A 23,385-nucleotide genomic window follows, 5' to 3' on the forward strand; every position below is an offset into this window, starting at 1 on the left:
TATATATATATATAAATATTAAGACAATTACCTGTGTAATTGTACAATTGTGTTGTATACCGATAATTGCCCTAATCTTTCTAGTATGAAGTACAAAAGAAATTACTATAAGAGTAATTATTATTTTTATATTGATAGATATTAACATTAATTCACTTCGAAAGGTATTAATGCTATAGCCTTAAAACAGGTCATGATTTTCTAACAGAACATCTGAACTGCACTACCATCCTGATAAACGGGAAGGCTAGATCTTCAGAGCAGGTAAAAGAAATGCTGAGTACTTTCCATTATGCCTAAGACTCTTTTCAGAATTTTGGACAAGCGGTGATATTTTGATATTATATTTGGGCGCTAAAACATAAGAGATTCTTAGCGAAGTTTGTGAGCGTTTTGGGGTCATCACGATTCACTAATGTAAATACTGCATTTGTTTTTAATTTAATTTTATTATTTTTCTGTGTATTGCTCAAGTTGCCTGCAAATTCATAGATTGATTTTCAAATAAAGCCATATTAAAGTAAAAGATGCTAATGTACTGCATTTAATGTAAACTACTTATATAGTATTCATAAAATAGCCATTTAATATAATTTCAGAGTGTCAACGCTTATCTGAAAATATAATTATAATAATTTCTGAATTATTTTTAAATCGAAAGGGTATATTTTGTGCTACGTAGAATAAAACAAGAACAACAAATAAAAGTACAGAAATGGACAGACTGTAATTTCGGTTCCATAAATAAGAATCCACCATCTGGTTAGAACTCTTCACTGAAGAATTTTTATTGTTTAAGGAAGCGAAACTACATTATGTCTATTTCTGTACCGATGTTTGTGTTTTATTTTCGTTGTTTTTTATTTTTTCTAGCATCATTATGTTGTTAAAAAAAATCACACAGTCGAAAAGAGCTGATTGCCATGAGATGAAGTTCTATTCAGCACCTTGTTAAATGGCATAAAGTGGGTTATAGTACAAGAAGGGTAATTTTCAATAAACTGGAGCACCTTTCATCCCTTCGTAAGGAGCACTTCCAATGGATATTTTTCCAAGTTGATATGCATGTTAATCAGACAGCAGATATTTTGGCTGAAAAGGTAAGCCATTGGACACTCCTGATTCACTAACTTAATTGAAGCAAGGATCCAATTAAGTTACAAGTCCAATAAGGCTGATTTGGGATTGTGCTACTAGTAGTTTAAGTAACTGCATATGTAAGTCCAATAGGGCTGACTTTTTGGGACTCGAGAACTAAGAAAGCTGGAAATGCTTCTTGGACCCCCATCCCACTTGTTCCTCAATAGTACCAGGGAAAGTGCTTTATCACTCAAGTTTTGCTAGTGGGACCAGACGGCCATCACCAGGCTATATCAGTGGACATGTGAGATTTCTGTCTTATTTCAATGGGAAAAAAAGTTTTTACATCCTGCGTGAAGTGGGCCGAAAATCAGTCCTCTCTTATCTGGGGCTTTCCAGAGAAGATCTTTTTCACAAACCCAATTCTTGTATTAGAGTGAGAGATTTCATAGAACTGATTTAACGTTGCTAAACAAGGGGGATACGCAACAACAACAAAAATATAATGAAAAAGTTCATACAAGTTTCAAACTACCCATTTTAAAAACGCCTATCTTGATTTATATGAGTTTCTCGACAATATATTTTAATTAGAAAACCTTACAACTTTTAAGAAAGAAATATGCAACTTACTATGAGTAGTTGAAGAGAAACTTTTCTTCGATGTTGCTTGGGAACTGGGTGCAGATTCAGAGGAAATGAACATAGATGTAGTAGCCGATTCAAATTCTGTTACTGATGATGAACCATGTGGAGAAGTTTCAAATGGTTTGAATGAAGATGAAAAATAGTTAGAGTCATTAGTGACGTCAGTAGGTTTATACATAATGGTTATATCTTGCGTTAAATTTGTGACATCACTAGTGATAATGAAAATATCCCGAATTGATGACGAGGGCACATATGGGGAGGGTTTTGGTTTAGGGCTTGTTTCTTTCCCCGTTGATATTTGCGTAATTGCAGATGTGATTAGAGATGAAATTTCTGGTGTAGTAGGTGGCTCTGTTTTTCTGGTGCTAGTTATAGTTGAAGTAACTGTAGATGTAGCAGGAGAGGAAATTACTACTTCTAAAATATAAATATTCATGTTATAGTTTTTATAGTTTATAATAATGTATTTTTTATTTAAAATAATGCATTAAAATAAAGTCTGAAATTCCAAATTAAGAATAGTGATTAGGTCGTTTTAGTTTTTTCAGCACCATACTCTAATTTTGTTTTTTATTAGCGTTGTAATAATACAAAATAACATGGAGGCGATAAAAAAACATTCCGAATTATAGTTTTCAGCTTTTATTTAAATTTAATTTGCCTTAGAGTAGATATGACGGTAGAAAAAATTAAAAAAAAGAGGCATAAAAGTATTCTTTAAAAGAATCTAATATTTTCTTAGTTTCACCTAAAAATTAAAATTAAAAATTCGGATCTAGATTTATATTTTATTAGAGTTAAGAAATATTTTTATAGTTACTAACATAATTAATTGTAGTTTTTTATCTGAATAATATTACTTTCTAAATTTTTCACGAGCATATCAGCCCTGCGTTTAAACTTTTCAAAACACTAAACGTATAAAATTTGATTCCTCAAAGAGAAGAAGCGACAAAAACTTGGGAGAACAGTTCGAAAGCATTTTGCAGTTAACCAGTCAGCATTGTCAGCAAATTAACACTCCGAGAACTAAAATGTTTTAGTGCTAATGATTTTAGTTTCTTCTCGAGGGTTTCTTCTCAATTTCGGGATATGATTCTTATTCTTTATGAATTAATTTTTTAGGGAAAAATAACTATTGTTTGTACCTGATGAGTTTTGTAATTGTTATATATTATTTTTAGCGTAAGTTTTCCATGTTTTTCTGCTCCCCAGAGCCCAAGGTCAAGATAACTGAGATGGGCACAGTAGGCTTTGGCCCTCTAAGGGCTGTCGCGCCACTGAATTCAGCTTAGGTTATTTATTAGGTTATATNTAGCGAATTTTCCATATAACGAACTTATTTCTTTAAATAGAGGTCCGAAGAATATATATATAAGAAGAGAGTGGAATGATAACACCAATCACAGAAGACTTCTGGTTAGTAACGCACGAAACAGCCAATCAAAATTGAGAACGCATGTGTGTATAAAGGTAATAATTTTTAATAATGCTGACTGCAGAAATGTTACTACTAAAATTACCAGTTAAATCTATCTTGTTGCGATTTTTATTTTGTATTGAATGTGTGAAATATGTTGAACAGAGTTTACTTTAAAATACTTATCTTTTATAAGAAATAGATCTCCGTGAATATCTTAGGCGATATCAACAGCGACATAGGGCTAAACATAATTTAGCAGCACAAAATTAACGGGGAAATAATCGTAGTGCTATCAATACGCGACATCGAAATGCGCGGCGGAGAAACGTTGAAGAGTCAAGACGTTTAAATAAAAACGAATAATATGGAAAAGAAATTGATAAAAAATTTTGTATATAAGGAGGTTTTGTAAATAATTTTTAATTTTATCATTGTTTTTTCTTACTTTTAATTGTTTTTTACTTGCTTTCAAAAAATCGTTCCGTCAGAAATATTAATTAACAGTTCATATTTGTTTGAGATATTTCTTAAATAATGCATAAAAGTGAAAATCACTGATTCACAAAATGATGTGAAAAGAAAAATCAATGAAAAATGTACATAGCTAGGAATATTCAGAGATCCATTGTAAATAATTTTTAATTTTATTGTTTTCACCTTATTTTTTAATAACAATTCAGACAAAAATGTTTATTGATCATTGATAACATAATTATTTCATTTTATATTTGTTTTTTGATTAGTATTCGGTATGACAAAAAAATTAAATTGCTTAATTTAATTTGTCGAATTTCAGCTACATGTGATTTTATTATATAATTTGCTTTTTGTTTGATTGAAACCAAAATATTTTGTCAGTTGAAAGTATTGTAGTTAATTGGGCAATATCTTGCAATGGGTTTTTCTTTTGAAATATTACTCAGCATCAACTAATTAATATTACATATTTTAATTTGTTTGCCATATTTAAAAGTTTTTTTTTCATTAGGTTTTAATTGTTTTCAGTTTAAAATTTAAATTACTGGGGGGGGGGGAGATGAAGCACCATGTAGGGAGAGTCCGGCATCCTATAAGATCAACAATGATTTGAGTTAGTAGAGGTAAAAATATACTTCAGGTTGCCCCTTGGCGAAATTGGCGACTTATGTTTGGCGCCATTCCTGATTCCGCGGATCACCGTGGTAACAGGAATGGCTGCCAAAATATAATGATATTTCATTAAAGCATAAAACATTGGAAAATTTGAACAAAACATCGGCCAAAACTTTATAAAATTGCAATGAACCGGATATGAGCAAAATTAATAAACCCAAGAAAATGCATTTTGAATCGAAACAAAAAATTAATGGAGTAAGCATAGAAAGAAAAGGAAAAAAACAACTCACTTCTTCTTTAAGCTTGAAAATCCTCAGATTTAGGCGCACCGAATTCTCTAATAGCAGTTAGATATTGTATAAATTTATCATGAATAGAATCTGTGTACCTCCATCGCCACATAAATTCTGTGAAATACGAATCGAAAATGGCGTCTGTGGTACCGGTCTGGCGATGACATTTTTTTCTGAAGTCCCTTTTTATGACTGTCCACATACCTCCGATCTTACTGAGCAGAAAAAAAAGTAACCTTACCAGCTGGTATCCAGCTTAGAACAAGTGAACCTCTGAAATCACATGTACCGTTGAACTTTTAAAAATAAAGCTAAAATGCAAACCAATCAGAATCACGTTTGGGTTTCAGCATCGCCCAGCTTTGGTATCAACCGCGATCACAACTTGGTGAGAATTAAGGGGCACCCTCAAATATACGAGTTTGGCTCTGCCACGTGTGTTTCGAATACGGAGATTAATCTCCGGCTAATTCCCTATAGTAATGTGTTAAATGATATTGCTTCCTCTCTTTATATAAGTTTATATTATTGCTTGTATTGAAATTGGTTTATATAAATTTAGAATGCCGATAACAGGGACCTCTGACATATTACAATCCTATCTTATTCTCTCTTTGTGATGATGGTGCAGAAAAATTGCCAGCTAATCTCCAGGGAAACGACTTTAATTTTGTTCGCAAAGCGAACAAAAACGTAATGGCGCAGCAGTTATAGGGATTTGGCGAGCGGTAGCGAGCAGGGGACGGNATATATATATATATATATATATACATTTTCTCTGGTAGACCTAATTTGAAATTGTTAACCTTTGTTAAAATAGATGCTAAACAAAATCTAACTTAGCAAAAGTGTATTGGTTGATGTGTTATAGATACGTGTCCCACGAGCCCGAGTTACATTAGCTATTTTTTTCTTTTTATTTTGCTTGATTTCTCTATTATTTTAACGCTTGGACTTACTTTTTAACTGCCTATAAATGATCTTCTGATAATAATCTCTATAAATGATCTCTAGTGATATTCCTTATACTTAGCAAAAGCAGGATTTTTGTTATCTAGATATCAGTGTATAAAAATTTTAAAGAGGATGAATATATTGTTTGATTCAGAGCTGCACATTCCTCTCTCTTTTATAATTAAACATTTAATTCGTCCCGAAATAATGATTTTCAGAAAGTGTAATACCGATGAATAATTGTTTTAAAATTTAAAAAATTGGAGTTTAAAAAAAAACAACTTTTGTTTTAGTTGTAAGTTTTTAATATGAATTAAAAATAGATGTTTTATAAAAGAGGTTCATTTTGGATACTGTTTTTCAATTTCTTTTATCTATTTTTCTCATCCGTTCTACTATTTTTCTTAATCTGACCATCTTTTTAGAAATGGGAAAAAATAATTGCTTGTGACTAATTAAATCGTTCCTCACAATCAATATTCACATCAAAATCCGACATTTAAGTTCAAATTTAAAAGCTTAAAATGTAAGCCTGCATTTATATGAGAAAAAATACTTTACTTTTAAACACTATTCTATCTTTAAATTTCATTGCAATCCAATTTCAATGACAATAACACTGACTTTAAAAAAACTCATTTCATTTTATTTATTAGGTAACTTTATTTTTAATTTTTTAAATATCTTAAATGCTTTAATTTCATATATTTTATGTAAAATTATTTAAACCGGAGCAGATTTTCAGTTGTCAATATGCAACTTCGTTTAATTGTTGTATAGTTTTTACCTTGCTAATCGAAAACAAATTTATTTCATTTTCTTTATCGTATGTTTAGAGTTACTGTTTTCGTGAAATTTAAGTAACATTTTTTTAATGATACTAAGTTTGTAATAAATGTTACAATGAAGCGATTATAAGAACTAAAAAAAGAACTAATTTAAGAAATAAATTGGCATTTGAAATCAAATCGAGTTCGATAGCTTTTCCTATCGAACATTACCCCTTAATAAGTTATAAACTAAGTTAAAATAAATAAAATTCTTTGAGGGTGTTCTTAAAATTATGAAAAAAAAACTCCATTTAAAAGAAATAAATGAATCATTTTCACAACTAAGCGTCACGATTTAAATGAAGGTAGGAAAATTATTAATAAAAATTGAATAAAATGATAATAAAATAATAAAAGATAAGTATGATAATGTATGAAAAAAAGAAATATTCCACTCAATTAAAATAAAAATATATTTTAAAAATATACTATATGTTCTGAAGACAGCCATCATGATTGAACAAAATTTGAGTTTATCTTAGTAAAAGTTTCCTGACTGAATATCGAGAAAGAGTTTGATTTGAGAGTCACCCCTTTTTTTAACTTACTGTAAAGTTATGACCACTCTCGTAAAGTCCTCCATCCACTGGTTACATTTTATTTCATTCCCAGAAACACTCCCCGAAAATTCTTCAAAATATTCCCTATGAAGCATTTATGACAAAATTTAAACAAACAAAATATCTTCTCTTACATCGTACACCCATGGATAGATAAAGCAGAGTAATCTGAAGCTGTGGACAACACGCACACACACAACATTTTCCCTAAGTGAAAAGGAATCCTTGTAAGTCAGTGATGAGGAGGGGATAGTTGGTTTCGTCATGTGGTAAAATGAATTTTAAAATGGTGTTTTATTACCTAAAAGAACCTTAAAGGAAGCATAAAATGTATTTGAAATTTTTTTTTTAAACATGAGTAATTTGAGAAAATATTAAAAGTTGCAATTTAGAATGGAGGGTGTTTGAACCCTCTAAACCCCTCCCTTACCTACGCCCTTCATGTGAAATCACGTTAAGTTGATCAGGTGTTTAAAGTTTTAGCGTTTTTCGAGACGATTAAGAACCGAACAATTCTGTGTGAGATTTTCAGGGCCCTCGCTAAGCATTCGCCACCTCATCAAATGTGATAAAATCTTAAATTTGGCTTATAAAATTGTGTTTTTGGCAACTGATTTTTTCCACTAGAAAAAATATACATATAAAAAATAGTCAAGATTTGCATTTGGCGAAGACTTTCGAAAATATTGTATTGGTTAATTTACTGGCTAATAATTTAAAATCCTTAGCGCGGGCAGTGCATTTCAGCTCTTTGCATTTATTGTATCTTATTCCCTAACACAAAATATCTGCCCCTCAAGGGCGCCGGCAGCGGGGTGCAAGGGGGTGCACTTGCACCCCCCTGGCTTTTTTTTAAAAAACAATTAAAGAGATACAGAAAAAAAAAATTATAAACATTTTTTTATTTAACATATTTTTATGGAAAGACAAATAATTAAGTAATTATTGATACATAACAATTAAAAAATTGTTTAATCAAACAAGAATTGTAATCATCTTGTTTGCTGTCCAAATCTGTTTTTAACTTTTTCAATGAATTCTGAGTCATCTTTGATTCTTTTCTTATGCACACTGAGCATTCACAAACTTGGCAGATATCTAAGCTATATTTTTAAATTTAATTTAATAAAATGTAAATAATATTATATTTTCTATTAGTTATTCAGTTCAACAAAGGTGTATAACACAAGCTGACTTCTCGCAACTGTAAAACTTCATCAACACAATAAATAATGATAAGCGTGCACAAACACGTTAGTATACGAAACTACTGTTTGTAGTTATTTGTGTTTCAAAGTCAGTAGCTATACCAGCGTGATCGCCTCTGGGCAAAATTTGCAAGTACAAGAAATTCGTACTTTTTTTTAAATATCTTGCTAACAATGAAGAAATGTATTTTGAAAAAATGAACAGATGAAAGTATATGGTGTAATATGGCAAAACAAAGTGTAATAGCGGAATATTTTAATTTTTTTTCAGGGGGAGGGTAGTTTGCTAGAGGGTTGCACCCCCTTTTATATTATTCTGCCGGCGCCCTTGTCTGCCCTAATTATCATATTTTAGATTTTGCCCTTGAACGATTAAAATTGCGTCCTAGGATGCATACTTCACTGCATTTTACGGTTTGAGCTTTTAGTACGAGGAAAATAAATACTTTCAAAATAGTACCTTTGTTTTAAAGAGTTAAAAGAGTAACGTCTTGCTAATTAAAGTAATTACGACAAAAAAAAGATTTTTTTTAAAAACAAAATTGCAAATTTTTAAATTGCAAGTTCGAATAAATTGCAATTTTTTTAAATGCTAATAACCTGAAACTGGAAAGTTTAATAATTTCTTGCATAAAGAAGGAAGCAAAGTTTTCTCACCGGCACCTAGAATTTTGAGCAGAGAGTTTCCACTTCTTTCATTCACTGCTACAGGAAAATCTTCTAAAATAATATCACCCTTCACTACCGCGAAGAAATAAACAAGAAGAGATATGGAAATACTTATCGTCTTCATATTTATTCCCATATGGTAATATGAAGGAAAAAAAACCGAGCCGAAATATCTATTCTTGAATTGAGTTAAAATAGAATGTTTGACATTGAATGATGCAGCTGTGCTTAATATCATGTTACCTTCTGAAAATAGATTTAGCAATAACAATGTTTGAACACATTACACAAACATACATTGTTATCAGGTTTTACAAATCTGCCGGTCATTGTGGTGAACAAGTGTCTTTTAACTATCAGTCATTGAATTTTTTTAAGACACGTGGGTGCCATTTAGTAGCATATTTTATATGCTAAACTAAACATTGATATAAGTTTAAATTCTGTAACAATATTACAATGCTATTAAGATTAATTTTTTGAGGAAAATATCTAAGTAGCGTAATATTTATTTAATTTATATAAAACAAGTTGGATAAAATGATCTCTGAAGCTTTGTTTTATAACCAGGAAGTGTGGTTTCTGAGAACTGAAACTCTCATGTCATGTGACTCTCATCGCGTGTATATTTTCAAGGTCTGAATATTAATGTTATATTTTATGTTTTATTACTCTTCTTTTTTCAAATTTCACTTTCTCTTCGTGTGTCTTCAATTGAGAGAGAAGTCTTCCTTCCTCGCTGCTTGTAAAAATGTTTTGTCGAAATGCATCATTAAATTTCTATACTTGCTTAAAAAGATGCTTCTTCAATGATGTTAGTTCAACTCATTCACAAATTAATCAATTTCAAACACCTTATTATCAGCGATTCATCGTACTCATCGCCTTTAAAGATAGGAATTACTACATTTTTCCTACCGAGATTATGAGACTGAGAGTATAAAATAAATATAGTGTGCAAAAATTATTAATATATTATTTGAAAAAAAAAATATAAGCTATTTCGAGATATATTGAACTTAAATAAAAATAATAAAATAAGAATGCATGCATTTATGTTGCACGTACTATATTTTATATATTAGAATATATTGAACTAGGAGGCTCCGCCCCCTGTTCGCTGGCGCTCGCCAACCCCCGGAACTGCTTTCGCAAATCATTTCGGATTGCTTCGCAATCCAATACTCGCTTTACTCGCTCATTGGATACGTTCTTAACGTCTAGCTTTTGTATACTTTTTTGAACTCTGAAGTTCCGAAAACTTTTCACTGTAGAAAATTCTAAACCTGTGCATTTCAATATTAATTTGAAATTGAAAACAGTTCGCATATTTTTCTTGATCACACTATTCAAAATTTCAGTTGTTGAGAAAAGTAACTTTTGTAAGTTTTGCTTTAAAGTCTTTCCCACCAAAGGGCTAAAACCATGTGTTGTAAAACAATATTAAATAGTACTGAACGCCGGATGTAAAGCATCGGCTTCGATGAAGATAATTTTGTGAGAATGTATTTGATAATTCGGTGAGAATTCACCTGATTAGACATATGATACACACTACGTGCTCTTGCGCGCCGAAGCCTATCAATTAAAACGTATTAGCGTTTTATATAATATAGATTAGCCATATGATGCTCACTACGTGCTCTTGCGCGCCGAAGCCTATCAATTAAAAATGAAAACTGTTGCCAACGCGAGAAAAGAAATATCATCGGTTTTATTGATACATACGTATTAGCGTTTTATATAATACTAGGAGGCTTCGCCCCCTGCTCGCTGGCGCTCGCCAACCCCCGGAACTGCTTTCGCAGTTCATTTCGGATTGCTTCGCAATCCGATGCTCGCTTTGCTCGCTCATTGGATACGTTCTTAACGTCTAGCTTTTGTATACTTTTTTGAACACTGAAGTTCCGAAAACTTTTCACTGTAGAAAATTCTAAACCTGTGCATTTCAATATTAATTTATAATTGCAAACAGTTCACATATTTTTCTTAATCACACTATTCTAAATTTCAGTTGTTGAGGAAAGTAACTGTTGTAAGTTTTGCTTTAGAGTCTTTCCCACCAGAGGGCTAAAACCATGTGTTGTAAAACAATATGAAATATTACTGAACGCCGGATGTAAAGCATCGGCTTCGATGAAGATAATTTTGTGAGAATTTTTTTTATAATTCAGTGAGAATTCACCCGATTAGCCATATGCTCACTACGTGCTCTTGCGAGCCGAAGATTATCAAATAAAACGTATGAGCGTTTTATATAATATAGATTAGCCATATGATGCTCACAACGTGCTCTTGCGCCCCGAAGCCTATCAATTAAAAACGAAAACTGTTGCCAAAGCGAGAAAAGAAATATCATCGATTTTATTGTTACATACGTATTAGCGTTTTATATAATAAGATAGATTATAGCACACTTATCAAATAGCAATATACAAGACTATAACTCTATATATTTGCTAAGAAATATAAATATAAAAATAAATATATGAAAATGAAAGTCTAGTGTAATAAATAAAAGTGTTTACATTTTCTTAATTAGTGAATGAGTATATAAAATAGAAATATTGGCTGAAATTCTAAACATAAGCAATTATTATTTTATAAAATTAAAAATGGCTTCATCAAGAGACTCTCAATTAATAGAAAAACTTAAGCAACAAAATTATAGTCATTGGAGTATTAAAATGTCTATTCAGTTTTGTATGCGAGCAGCGCCCTCTGTGTAAGCAACGAGAGCCTGTGAGTGTATTACCAACCTCGAAAGAGGCAAGTGTGTGAATTCAATGTGCAAATAAAATAACAGTCTGCTGCATTAATATGTGTTTTGAGTCTTGTGTTAAGAGAAATAACATGGTCTAAGCGATCTACGGACGAGCGAATTTTGTGAAAATTAAGCTAAAGTTAGTGCAAAAGAGTCAGTGAAATGTATACGTGTTCGATTGAGAAACGAAACTGAAACTTAAGTGTGTCTAACAGCGATCTGAGAAGGTAGGTGAAAGTTAAATTTATATTTAGGTGAATTAAACTATAAATATGTCTTTGACTAAATTAAAGAAAGACGAATTAACACTCATCGCAGAAGAATTAAACTTAACTGTACCGGAGGGTGCAAAAATTGCCGATTTAAAAACTTTAATTGAAATCAGCGAAGTGTATAAAAGAGATCAAGAGCTATTTAAATGCGCACTGGATTATGCTATAGAGGAAGTAAAAAATAAAAAGTCCGATAGTGAATCTAAATTAGAACTTGAGAGAATTAAATTAGCGCAATTAGAAAAACAATTAGCGCTAGCTAATGTTTAAAAAAAGTTACCGCATAATTCCGTAATCGCAAAAGAAAGTGTTTCTGAGAATCCGAATAATATTAATATCGAAACTTTATTAAAATCGGTAAAAACCTTAACTATACCAGTACCCTCACGAGTAGAATCGTATAATTTATTTTTTCAGTTGCTGGAAAAAGCATTCAAAACAAAGGAGGTTCCTGACGAATTTAAATGCGAAATTCTTTTAAATATTTTGGTGAGAGAGCTAACAATTTAACGGTTCACATTTCCGATGAAGAGTTAACTAATTACGATAAACTGAAAGATTTAGTGCTAAAAGAATTTTCCCCTACACCACAAGAATGCTTTAGTAAATTCCAAAGAGCACACAAAATAAGTTCAGAGAATTATGTACAATTTGCGTCAAGGCTAAGTGCAACGTTTGAATATTATTGCCAATTACGTAATGTAAATGATTTTAAATCCGTCTGTGAGTTAATAGTATCAGATAAAATAATGAGTACTCTCGATAGAGAATTGATGACTCATATTAGTGTAAAACAGGGAGAAAAGTATTCTAAACCCCATGAATTAGGGCCTGAGTGTGATATTTATTTATCTTCGAAAGGCAAAAACAAAAATGAAATATTTTCGAAATCTTTCAGTGCAAATACTAAGGGTTACGAATTTAATAAACAAAATAGAGTTAATAATTCGAGTGTACAGAGAGGAGCAACAAATGTATTTTTATCTGAAATAAAAAATGAGAACTGTGTATTATGTAAAAACAATGAATCTCACGCTTTGCAATTTTGCCCACAATTTAAAAGAATGTCGAGGAAGTATACGAAAGAGTAAAGTTTGTAAAAATTAATAGACTTTGTTTTCCCCCAGATGTGAAGTTAATATATGCAGAATGAGAAACTGCTTTCGATGTAAAAAGGCTCATCACAAGCTTTTACATTATCCGAGAGAAATTAAAAACAATTCCTCCACTCCCAATATGGCGCCAATTAATGATCAAAATAAATCACAAACAACAGCGTTTAATGTAAGTGCTGAATCATTCGTTCCGAGAGTAGACACTACTCAAATTGTGGCGACCGCGTGTTTTAAAGACAAATGCTTATTAAGTACGGCATTAATCCTCGTGAAGAATAAATATTCGGAATGGCAAATGTGTAGAGCGTTACTAGATTCTAGTAGTGAGACCTGTCTGATTTCAAATTAATGTGCTAATAAATTGCAACTAAAGAGTGAAAAAATAAATACATTGATTTCTTGTTTAAACGATACTTCTATGATGGTTAATGGGTATGTTAAAGTGGCGATTTCAAATAAAAACAAATAATTTGAAAGAGAATCAGATATGCTCATAGTTAAAAAAATCACGGAATTTATTCCGAATAAAACTTTAAATATAAATGTCGATTTTTCAAATTTCGTGTAATTAGCAGATGAGACATTTAATATTCCGGGAAAAATACATTTATTATTGGGTGCAAATATATTTTACGAATTGATAAAGTCGGAAAGAATTAAAATAAAAAATTCGCAATTGCTTTTGGTCAATAGTGTATTTGGGTATGTAGTGACCGGAAATTTAGTTTCAATAAATGAAACAAGGATTCACTGTGGTTTGATTCGTGATGAGGACTTAAAACGCTGGAAAGTTTCTGGCAAATAGAAAATGTCGAGGAAACAATAACAAAGAGTAAAGAAAATTTAATTTGCGAGAAACACTTTGCGGATACTCATTTCAGAACTAGGGAAGGGAAATATGTTGTTTCAATGCCCCTAAAGGAAGATCCCTCATGTTTAGGAAACTCTAAAGATATAGCCCTCAAACGTCTCAGATCGCTGTGGAATCGCTTAGCTAAAGATGAGATTTATTTGAATTTATATCGTGATTTCTTAGAAGAGTATGAAAAACTGGGACACATGAGAGAGGTTACTAGGGAAATTGAACCAGAAGTAACATATTATGCTACACATCATGGAATTTATCGTCCAGAAAAGTCCACGACAAAACTTCGTGTTGTATTTAATTGTTCTTCAGAAACTGATAAGGGAATATCTCTTAATGATTTTCAGTATAATGGAGGAGTGATTCAGGAGGACTTATATACTCAAATGCTAAGGTTCCGCACATATACATATGCCTTTACAGCTGATCTCAAAATGATGTATCGAACTATTTTAATCCAAATCAGTGTAATCTTCAGAGAATCGTTTGGTGTGAAAATGAAGATGAACCGCCAAAAATATACGAACAAAAATATACGTAAGGTGCGCTTACCGTTACTTACGGCACGGTAAGCGCACCTTACTTAGCGCAAAGAACGCTTAAACAGCTCTCAGTTGACGAACAAACCGATTTCCCCATGGCTTCTCCCGTCCTACAAAATAATTTTTATATGGATGACTGTTTGTCCGGTGCTGACACATTAGAGGAATCAATTGAGCTCAAGCAACAATTAAAACGGATTTTGCAAAGTGCTGACATGACACTACACAAGCTCTGCGCCAATCACGTGAAACTAGCACCAGATTCTGAATGTGATTATAATTTCGCAACGTTAATAGAGATAAAAACTTTAGGTGTATCCTGGAAACCAATTTTAGATTGTTTTTTATTCAGAGTAAGGGTTTCCTCGGAGAATTCTTACACAAAACGTGACGTTTTGTTCACTATTGCCAAGCTCTTCGACCCGATTGGTCCAATGGCGCCGGTAATAGCAAAGGCAAAGATTTTCCTTCAGCGTTTGTGGAGAATTAAAATGGACTGGAATAACTCTTTACCAGATGAAGAATATCGAGAGTGGCATCAATTTCTAGTGTCCTTAGAGATCATCAACAATATAGAGATTATAAGAAGCATCTTCATCACTATTCCAAAAGGTGTAGAAATCCATGGCTTCGCTGATGCATCGCAGCAATGTTAAGGTACAGCAGTCTACTGTAAATCTAAAAATTCAATGAACGAGACTTTGGTTAGTTTGATAACCAGCAAATCAAGAATTGCACCTATAAAAAGTGTAACTATCCCAAAACTTGAGTTATGTGCTGCTGTTCTTCTGTCAAAACTTGTGAAACGTGTTGTTTCTGCGTTAAAGTTAGAAACTGTTGAAATATACCTGTGAACAGACTCTATGATAGTTCTAGCGTGGTTTCAAAAAGAACCCATAGATTTAAAAACCTTTGTCTAAAACAGAGTGACCACAATACAAGAACTATTTCCTAATCAGCGATCGAGACATGTACCAACTGATGAAAATCCTGTAGACTTAGTTTCACGAGGTGTTGATCCTGATAAACTTCTGCATAACAACCTTCGGTGGCATGGTCCGAAGTTTCTTACAGAAAATGACTATCTAAATCGAACTATAAATTATAGTGAGAAACACGATGAGTACTATTCAGAACTGAGAAACTCCCCCAATGGAGACTTTGAGGACTTTCCGTCTGTGCTTAATATCCATACTAATAATTTTATAAATGATTTAATTAATTTAAGCAATAACTATTTAACTATTTTACGTGTTGTGAGTTTTCTTTTTAGGTTCGTGGAAATTGTAAAAACGAAGCAGAAATCAACGGGTCCATTAACAACAAGTGAGTATGAAAGAGCAGAAACCTTTCTGGTAAAAAAGGTTCAGGAACAAGAATTTTCTTTTGAAATAAAAAGCATTAAACGATCTGGAAGTGTACCATCAAACAGTAAGTTAAAAACTCTTAGTCCCTTTTCGGATGACAATGACATTTTAAGAGTTGGTGGTCGCTTAGGTAATACAGAATTTAATTTTAATAAGAAGCATCAGGTAATTTTACCCAAGAATAATAAGTTAACTTTAATAATAATAGGAGTTGCATCTCTACTTAATCATATTTGTGAAAAGTTTTGGTCTTTAAGTGGTCGATCAATTTGTAGAAAAATTGTCTATAACTGAATAACTTGTTTTAAAGCAAAACCAATAGTGTCAAGTCAGTTAATGGGCAACCTGCCAAAAGAAAGGCTTGTACCTGATTATCCATTTAATTGTTCAAGTGTTGATTTCATTGGTCCTTTCTTCATTAACAATAGAGGACAACGTAAAGGGAATTTGTATAAAGTGTATATATGTATATTTGTTTGTTTCGTATAAAGTGTATATATGTATATTTGTTTGTTTTGTATAAAGTGTATATATGTATATTTGTTTGTTTTGTGTTTAAGGCTGTACATATCGAGTTAGTTTCTGATTTAACATCGGAAGCATTCATTGCCACGTTGAAAAGGTTTACGGCTCGAAGAGGAAAATGTGCAAAATTGTTTTCAGACAATGCTAAAAATTTTGTGGGAACTAACAATGAGATTAAAAAGCTGCATGAAATGGTTAGGAAACCAGACGAAAGTTTAGCTGCTTATTTGGCAGCAGAAGGGATTGAATGGAAATTCATTCCGCCCAGTTCTCCCAACTTTGGTGGCCTTTGGGAGGCAGCTATAAAATCGTGTAAATATCACCTAAAAAGGATTGTAAAAGGGATAAACTAACTTACGAAGAACTTCACACGATTACTGTACAAATCGAGGGAATTATGAATTCCCGACCGCTTTGTCCCTTATCAGCCAATGATAACGATTTTGAAGTTCTTACCCCTGCACACTTTTTATTAAGCAGATCTTTAAATTCTATTGAAGAGCCAGATTTAACAAAATATAAAGAAAGTAATCTCAAAAAATGGAAAAAAATAACAAGAGTAGTTCAATTAATGTGGAAATTATGGAGTCGTAACTATTTGAACCAATTGCAACAACGAGGCAAATGGATGTTCCCAAAAAATAATGTTAAAATCGGAGATTTGGTAGTGATAATTGAAGAAAATTTACCAACCTATAAATGGGCATTGGGCAGTATTGTTCAACTGTATTATGGTGAGGACAANATAATTAAAAGAGTAAAAACAATATATACATAAAAGTGAATAAAACATCCATATCGTGCGTGGTAAAAGCAATGCATAAAAGTAAAAGATTACATAAGGAACAAACTGGAATAAAATTTACAGTTGAAACATGACCCAAAACCAAGTCAAACATGAATAAAACCGATCATATAAAAGGAATATGGCGATATGTTCAGTTTTGTGTGCGAGCAGCGCCCTCTGTGCAAAGCAACGAGAGCTATTGAGCTAGCTACCTGAGTGTGTGAATTCAATGTGCAAATAAAATAACAGTCCGCTGCATTAATATGTGTTTTGAGTCTTGTGTTAAGAGAAATAACAATGTCAACGCTACTTATTAAAGAGTAATTGTATGAAATTGTAACAGATACACCTCCAAATTCCATTACAGCAGATTGGAGTAAAAAAGATAAAAAAGCCCACGCACTAATAAATTTGTGCATTGATGATAATCAAATAGTTCCCGTCCGTGAAAAAGAAACTGCTGGGATGCATTAAAATTAATACACGAAAGAAGCAACTGATCAAGCAAATTATTTTTGTTAAGAAAACTTAATAATACGAAATTAGAGGAAATATGATAACTCACATAACTAAAATTTTAGAGATAGCAAACAAACTTAAAGCAATGAGTGAAAAATTTAGCGATTCTCATTTATCAGCGATTTTAGTATGCTCAATACCACAAAGCTATGACACACTCATAACAGTATTCGAAGCTAGGCCCGAAAGAGAATTAAATTCCGAATTTATAAGAAGTAAGCTAGTTGACGAAGTAATAGAAGAACAGAAAATAACTACGCGTCGGAAAATCCAAACAAAGCATTTCAAATCAACAGAAATATAATAATAATTATAAGACGGAAAGTTATAAATATTGCACATATTACAAGCTTAGAAATCACAATAATGCTGATAGTTGGGATTTGAAAAAAGCTCTCATTTACCGAAAGTCAAAACAACACCCAAACAAAAGAAACTCAACCTCCCTATGTGAAAATACTAGATGTGAGAACAACTATAAGAGCAATACCCAAAGTGGAAATGAAGTGGAAAATAAAATGAGTAACTTAACTTTCTTAACTTCGAAATCAGATAAAGAAAACTGGATTATTGACTCTGGTAGTTCATCACAACTCTGGTAGTTCAGCAATCTGGAATCATTTATTAAAATAACTGACACAAACAAAAGTGAACTCACTATAGCAAATGGGAACACACTGATGTCAAACGGCTCGGGCGAAGTTGAAATTATAACTAAGACATCAAACCATAAAATAAATAACACTAAAAAATGTCCTCTATGTACCAGACATTGAAACTAATCTTCTGTCAGTTACTAAAGCAACAGAAAACGGATGCACTGCAACATTTAGCGAAAACAAATGCATGATAATTCATGATCAGGAAATTTATTTAGAGGGAATAAAAAGAAATAATTTGTATGAAGTGAAATTAAATTATAAAGCAACTCAAGAGTATGCTAAATTAACCAACATTTGCTATAGAAATTTGGCACCGAAGACTAGGGCATAAGAATTATAATTCAATCGAAAAATTGAAATTAAATGATATAGCTACCGGAATTGACTTAAGTCAATGCAAACACAATAATTTATTAGAAAATTGTGTACAAAGTAAACTCACAGACAATCCGTATCCTAAATCAACGCAAAATAGAGCTACTAAATGTCTTGAACTTAAACACAGTGATATCTGCTACTCAATGAAAACTCCGACGATAGGAGGAATATCATACTTTTTAACTTTAATTGGTGACTACAGTAGATACTCCTTTGTTTACCTTTTATCAAAAAAATCCGAAGCGCTAACTAAAATTAAACAATGCATAGCCATGGTGGGAAATAAATTTGGCAAGATACCCGAAAACTTACGAACTGATAATGGTAGGGAATACCTCAACAAAGAAACAGAAAACTATTTAAGAGAAACGGGGATTAACCATCAAGTAACAGTACGATATTCGCTCAGTCAAAATGGCGTTGCTGAAAGAAATAATAGATCATTAATTGAAATGGTTAGAGCTTTACTAACTCAGGCAAACCTTCCAAATCATTTCCGGGTAGAGGCATTGCACACAGCTAACTATCTGTAAAACAGACTAGAGACAAAAGCAAACAAACTTACACCGTATCAATTATGGACAAATTAAAAACCAGATTTATCTCACATTGAAGTATTTGACTGTAAATCATACACCTACATTGAAAAGACCAAACGTACAAAACTTCATAATAAATCAAAAGTAGGAGTGTTCGTTGAATATGATTACAGATCCAAAGGTTATAGAATACATCATGAAGGAAAACATATAACAATTGCACGTACAGTTAAATTGTTTGGGAATGAATTTCCATATTCTAAAAGGGATGAAGAGCAAATATTTCTTAAAAATGAAACTCATGATCCAGAATCCGTTGAGGAAACATACTCTGGAGATAAAAATAATACAATTGAAATAGAAATTGGAAATCAGTTAAGAAGAAGTTGACACATCGCCAAGTAGTGCAAACACCAATCAATTTCGCAGATCAGACAAAACTAACAAGGGAGTACCTCCAGACAGATTCTCGTTCATCTTACAAAAAAAAAATAACGAATGAAACCTCAAATCGGCAAGATGTCGTAAATCTGGAAAATATGAAAGAAGAAAAACAGAACTTGTTAAAAGCTACTGAAGAGACGATTAAATCCCTAAGACAGAATAAAACCTGAACGCTTGTCGAACCTTCAGAAGATAAAAGAATAATAGGAAGTCGATGGACATTTGAAAAAAAAAATACAACAACAACGGGGAAATTGAAACATATCAAGCGAAAGGATTCTCACAAAACTATGGAGAAGATTTTTACGAAACTTGTGCGCCAGTAGTATCTTACACCACCATGAGAACTTTATTAGCCATTACTGGACACGAAAAATTAACAGTAAACCATCTTAATGTAAAAACAGCATTTCTTCACGGTGAACTCGAAGAAGATGTTTATACGAGGCAACCAGAAGGTTACGTAATTATGGGGCAATAAATGAAAGTATGTAAACTAGAGAAAGCTATTTACGGTCTCAAGCAAGCAGCTAGAGCATGGAATACAAAAATAGCCAACTCTTTGAAAGATCTACACTTCACTCAAAGTGTATCCGAACAATGTCTTTTCAAGCATAAGAAATAAAATGAATCAACATACATTATAGTCTACGTGGATGATGTACTGATATCTGAAAATGAAGGCAAAATAAATGAAATAGTAGAAAAATTAAAAGAAGAGTATGAAATGAAAAATTTGGGAGAACCAAGTTATTATCTTGGAATCAACGTAAGAAAAACAAAAGATGGACTCTACACTATCAATCTATATATTGAAAATAAACGAACTAGTGAAGAACTATATATTGAACACTATATATTGAAAATAAACGACTCTACACTATATATTGAAAATAAACGAACTAGTGAAGAAACTCAATCTTCAAGAAGCAAAACCTTGTAATATCCCAATTGAAACAGGCTACATAAAGACAGACGAGGAAGAAAATCTTCTTCCAAACATCTCGAAATACAGACAAGCAATAGGATCATTACTCTACATTGCGACAATTAGTCGACCAGACATATGTGCAGCAGTAAACCTATAGAGTTGTCGAAACGAAAATCTAAGAAAGATGGACTGGGAACAAGTTAAAGAAACAGTGAGATATCTAAATACAACAAAAAATTTTCAACTGCTTCTAGATATAAATTGCTCACCAACACTAACAGTATATGGAGATGGTGATTGGGGCGGCTTTCGAAGAGTCCTAAAATCAACCACAGGAAATTTATTTCTACTTGGTTAAACACCAATGCAATGGTATACTACGAAATAGACAAGTGTAACACTATCATCAGCTGAAGCTGAATATATCTCAGCGGCTCAAGCCACTCAAGAAACTTTATGAATAATAAAACTTCTGAAAGAATCGCAATTACCTCAAATATTACCCATCACTCTGTTTGAAGATAATCAATCTACAATAAAGATGATTGAATAACCTAAATACACAAGTCGCACCCAGCACATCGATATCAAACTGCACTGTGTAAGAAACCTCCAACAGAATGGAACCATAAAGCTCGAATATTGTCCAACGAAATTCATGACAGCCGATATACTCATCAAACCTTTACCCAGGCCTGACTTTCAAAAACATAGAATGAAACTGAAGTTACAACCTTATACGGATGCAGAGATCAAGGGGGGGATGGAGGATAAAATGATCTATGAAGCTTTATTTTGCAACCAGGAAGTGTGGTTTTTGAGAACTGAAACTCTGATGTCATATGACTCTCATCACATGTAGCATTTCAAGGTCTGAATATTAATTGAATATTAATGTTATATTTTATGTTTTATTACTCTTCGTTTTTCATATTTCACTTTCTCTTTGTGAATCTTCAACTGAGGTACAAGTCTTTTCCTTCCTCACTGCTTGTAAAAATGTTTTGTCGAAATGCATCATTAAATTTCTATATTGCTTGAAAAGATGCTTCTTCAATGACGCTAGTTTAACTCATTCACAAATTAATAAATTTAAAAAACCTAATTTTCAGCGATTCATCGTACTCATCGCCATCAAAGGTAAGATTTGCTACCTTTTTCCTATCAAAACTGAGAACTTTGTGATAGGCTACTAAAAGGATTTAACCCATTTAAGAAATGCAATGTATGCTGAAAAGTAAAAACGTGATAGAAATTCATTTCATTAATCCTTTGATGCAGAATTTTTATTAAACATATTTTTCATATATTTTTAAATATTTTGTATAAATTTAGGCCAAAATAAGTTAAACATACTATCTTGAACATTTTAGTAATTGTTTGTTATAAAGCAAAAACCTGAAACATGGGGACTTTTTTTGCGATACAGGTAAAATCTTTAAAATACAACTCACATTCAAACAATAATTGCTAGAATTGTTTCTTATTTGTTGATATTTTGATCTAAGCTACAAAATTATTTTTCATTGAAATTTACTAATTTATAAAAATAATTATTGTTACATTGTTGAATATGAATGAAAAGAAACTACTTTTTCGGATTTTACATTTTAGTGCAAATATAATTCAGATAAATTAACATATTTTTAGTAACAATTAGAATGTTTTTATTTATAACTAGCCGCCAAAGGCGGCCAGCTGTCCGCCACTCTAAACGTTTTCACAAATAAAGTTTTTTTAAAACATAGCAGGAAATCTGAAGATTAGTGGACAATTAAGGTGTTCCTGTCCTGCAATTTTGTCTTTATATCCAGTTCTGCTGCAGATGTGTTATAGCTCTTGAGGATGTCTGAAGATGTAACTTTGCTATGGTAACCTAAGGCCTATGATAACCTAACCTATAATATAACTATCAGGTGGAGACTTGTTTTTTTAAAAGGCCTCAAAAATTGTAAAAGCATACAAATGTTGCTTTCGAAATCATCATTGGCCAATAGCTGAAAACCTCTTCTAATCTTTGTCGGGGGGTGTGGTTGAAGGAAGGGACATGAGGTATAGATCATCCGCTAACTGCTTGTGCTAGATGTGGTATATCACCTTTCAAATGAAAAACACAGATTTTCGTAGACAAAGGAGTTCATCCTGCTTTTTATTTTATTTTGGTTCTACGAACATGTTCATTTCCAGTATACAGCTCATCAATTCACAAGAGCCTAAATCCACCACGTGGAAGCTGGGCCCTCCCTGTGTGCTCCAGGGAGTAGATAGGAATTTAGTTTAAGTCATTGAAATAATAATTGTTTGCTTGCTGAATTACATGATGCATCAAATAAATAATTAGAAGATAAGGAAGCAGAAACTTATAACGGTAAAAATCAAAGATTAAACTCTAGAGCACACAGGGGGGAAAAAACAAAAATTATCCTGCTGCTGAAAAAGTAACCATTTGCTCGAGATCCACGGGGAATACTGGTCTATCTCCAAAAGATAGCGTCCCCTCCCTAGCGGTTGCAAGAATCTCTAAAGACGAGCTATGAGTCGAGCCCTAGAGATCCTGCAAAGGCAATGAAGAGGGCGCTCTTGTTGGAGACAGCCCAGTATGAAAAGTAAACATTGTGGTGATCCCATGATCACACCACAATCTTCTTTGACGTTTCTCTGATACTTCTTGGGTTCTAGATTTGCTTGTCGAAATTCGGTCATGTTCCATCCTTCTTTGACGTTCCACAGACGTTTCTTGGGCCCTTTTTCTTCTTCTTTGAGAATATCTTAATATCTTTTTCTTTGACAAAATACAAAGTTTTTTGGAAGGCAGTTCTGCCATGTCAGTAATCGGGTTTTTAAGAAGTCAACGAATACTTTAGAACAACAATTACTATGAAAGCAAATCATGAAACTTCAATATTAAAATC

At 32.3% G+C, this 23,385-nt stretch overlaps 3 protein-coding genes across 3 annotated transcripts in view; 2 read left to right on the forward strand and 1 right to left on the reverse strand.

The window, feature by feature from the left end:
- Positions 1–8,941, reverse strand: part of LOC107442534 (neurogenic locus notch homolog protein 1-like) — a 79,535-nt gene extending 70,594 nt beyond the window's left edge. Inside the window, exons 1-2 of the mRNA XM_043056112.2 lie at positions 8,752–8,941; positions 1,714–2,148 (exon numbers count right to left, since the gene is read on the reverse strand). Of these exons, the coding sequence (XP_042912046.2) occupies positions 1,714–2,148; positions 8,752–8,899 (583 nt within the window). The 5' untranslated portion in view covers positions 8,900–8,941. The remainder of the gene's footprint in view (positions 1–1,713; positions 2,149–8,751) is intronic.
- Positions 8,942–13,823: 4,882 nt separating this feature from the next.
- On the forward strand, positions 13,824–14,351 carry LOC107442535 (uncharacterized). Its single transcript, XM_016056123.1, has one exon. It carries the CDS (start codon positions 13,824–13,826, stop codon positions 14,349–14,351), a length of 528 nt encoding a protein of 175 aa, XP_015911609.1.
- Positions 14,352–15,010: 659 nt separating this feature from the next.
- LOC139426438 (uncharacterized) lies at positions 15,011–21,335 on the forward strand. The gene is made up of 6 exons (XM_071185317.1): positions 15,011–15,147; positions 15,247–15,495; positions 15,595–15,853; positions 16,249–16,525; positions 20,190–20,311; positions 21,093–21,335. Exons 1-6 carry the CDS (start codon positions 15,011–15,013, stop codon positions 21,333–21,335), a joined length of 1,287 nt encoding a protein of 428 aa, XP_071041418.1.
- Positions 21,336–23,385: the final 2,050 nt, after the last annotated feature.

This window comes from Parasteatoda tepidariorum, chromosome 9 (assembly GCF_043381705.1).
Source record: "Parasteatoda tepidariorum isolate YZ-2023 chromosome 9, CAS_Ptep_4.0, whole genome shotgun sequence".
Taxonomy (NCBI): Eukaryota; Metazoa; Arthropoda; class Arachnida; order Araneae; family Theridiidae; genus Parasteatoda; species Parasteatoda tepidariorum.

Excerpts from the sequence above, each read along its gene's own strand:
- LOC107442535 (XM_016056123.1), top strand. The coding sequence starts at position 13,824 with ATGCCCCTAAAGGAAGATCCCTCATGTTTAGGAAACTCTAAAGATATA.
- LOC139426438 (XM_071185317.1), top strand. The coding sequence starts at position 15,011 with ATGAACGAGACTTTGGTTAGTTTGATAACCAGCAAATCAAGAATTGCA. Across the intron at positions 15,496-15,594 it reads GGAGACTTTGAGGACTTTCC|GTTCGTGGAAATTGTAAAAA; the intron begins GTCTGTGCTTAA and ends TTTTCTTTTTAG. Across the intron at positions 16,526-20,189 it reads GGAGGCAGCTATAAAATCGT|TCTACGTGGATGATGTACTG; the intron begins GTAAATATCACC and ends CATACATTATAG.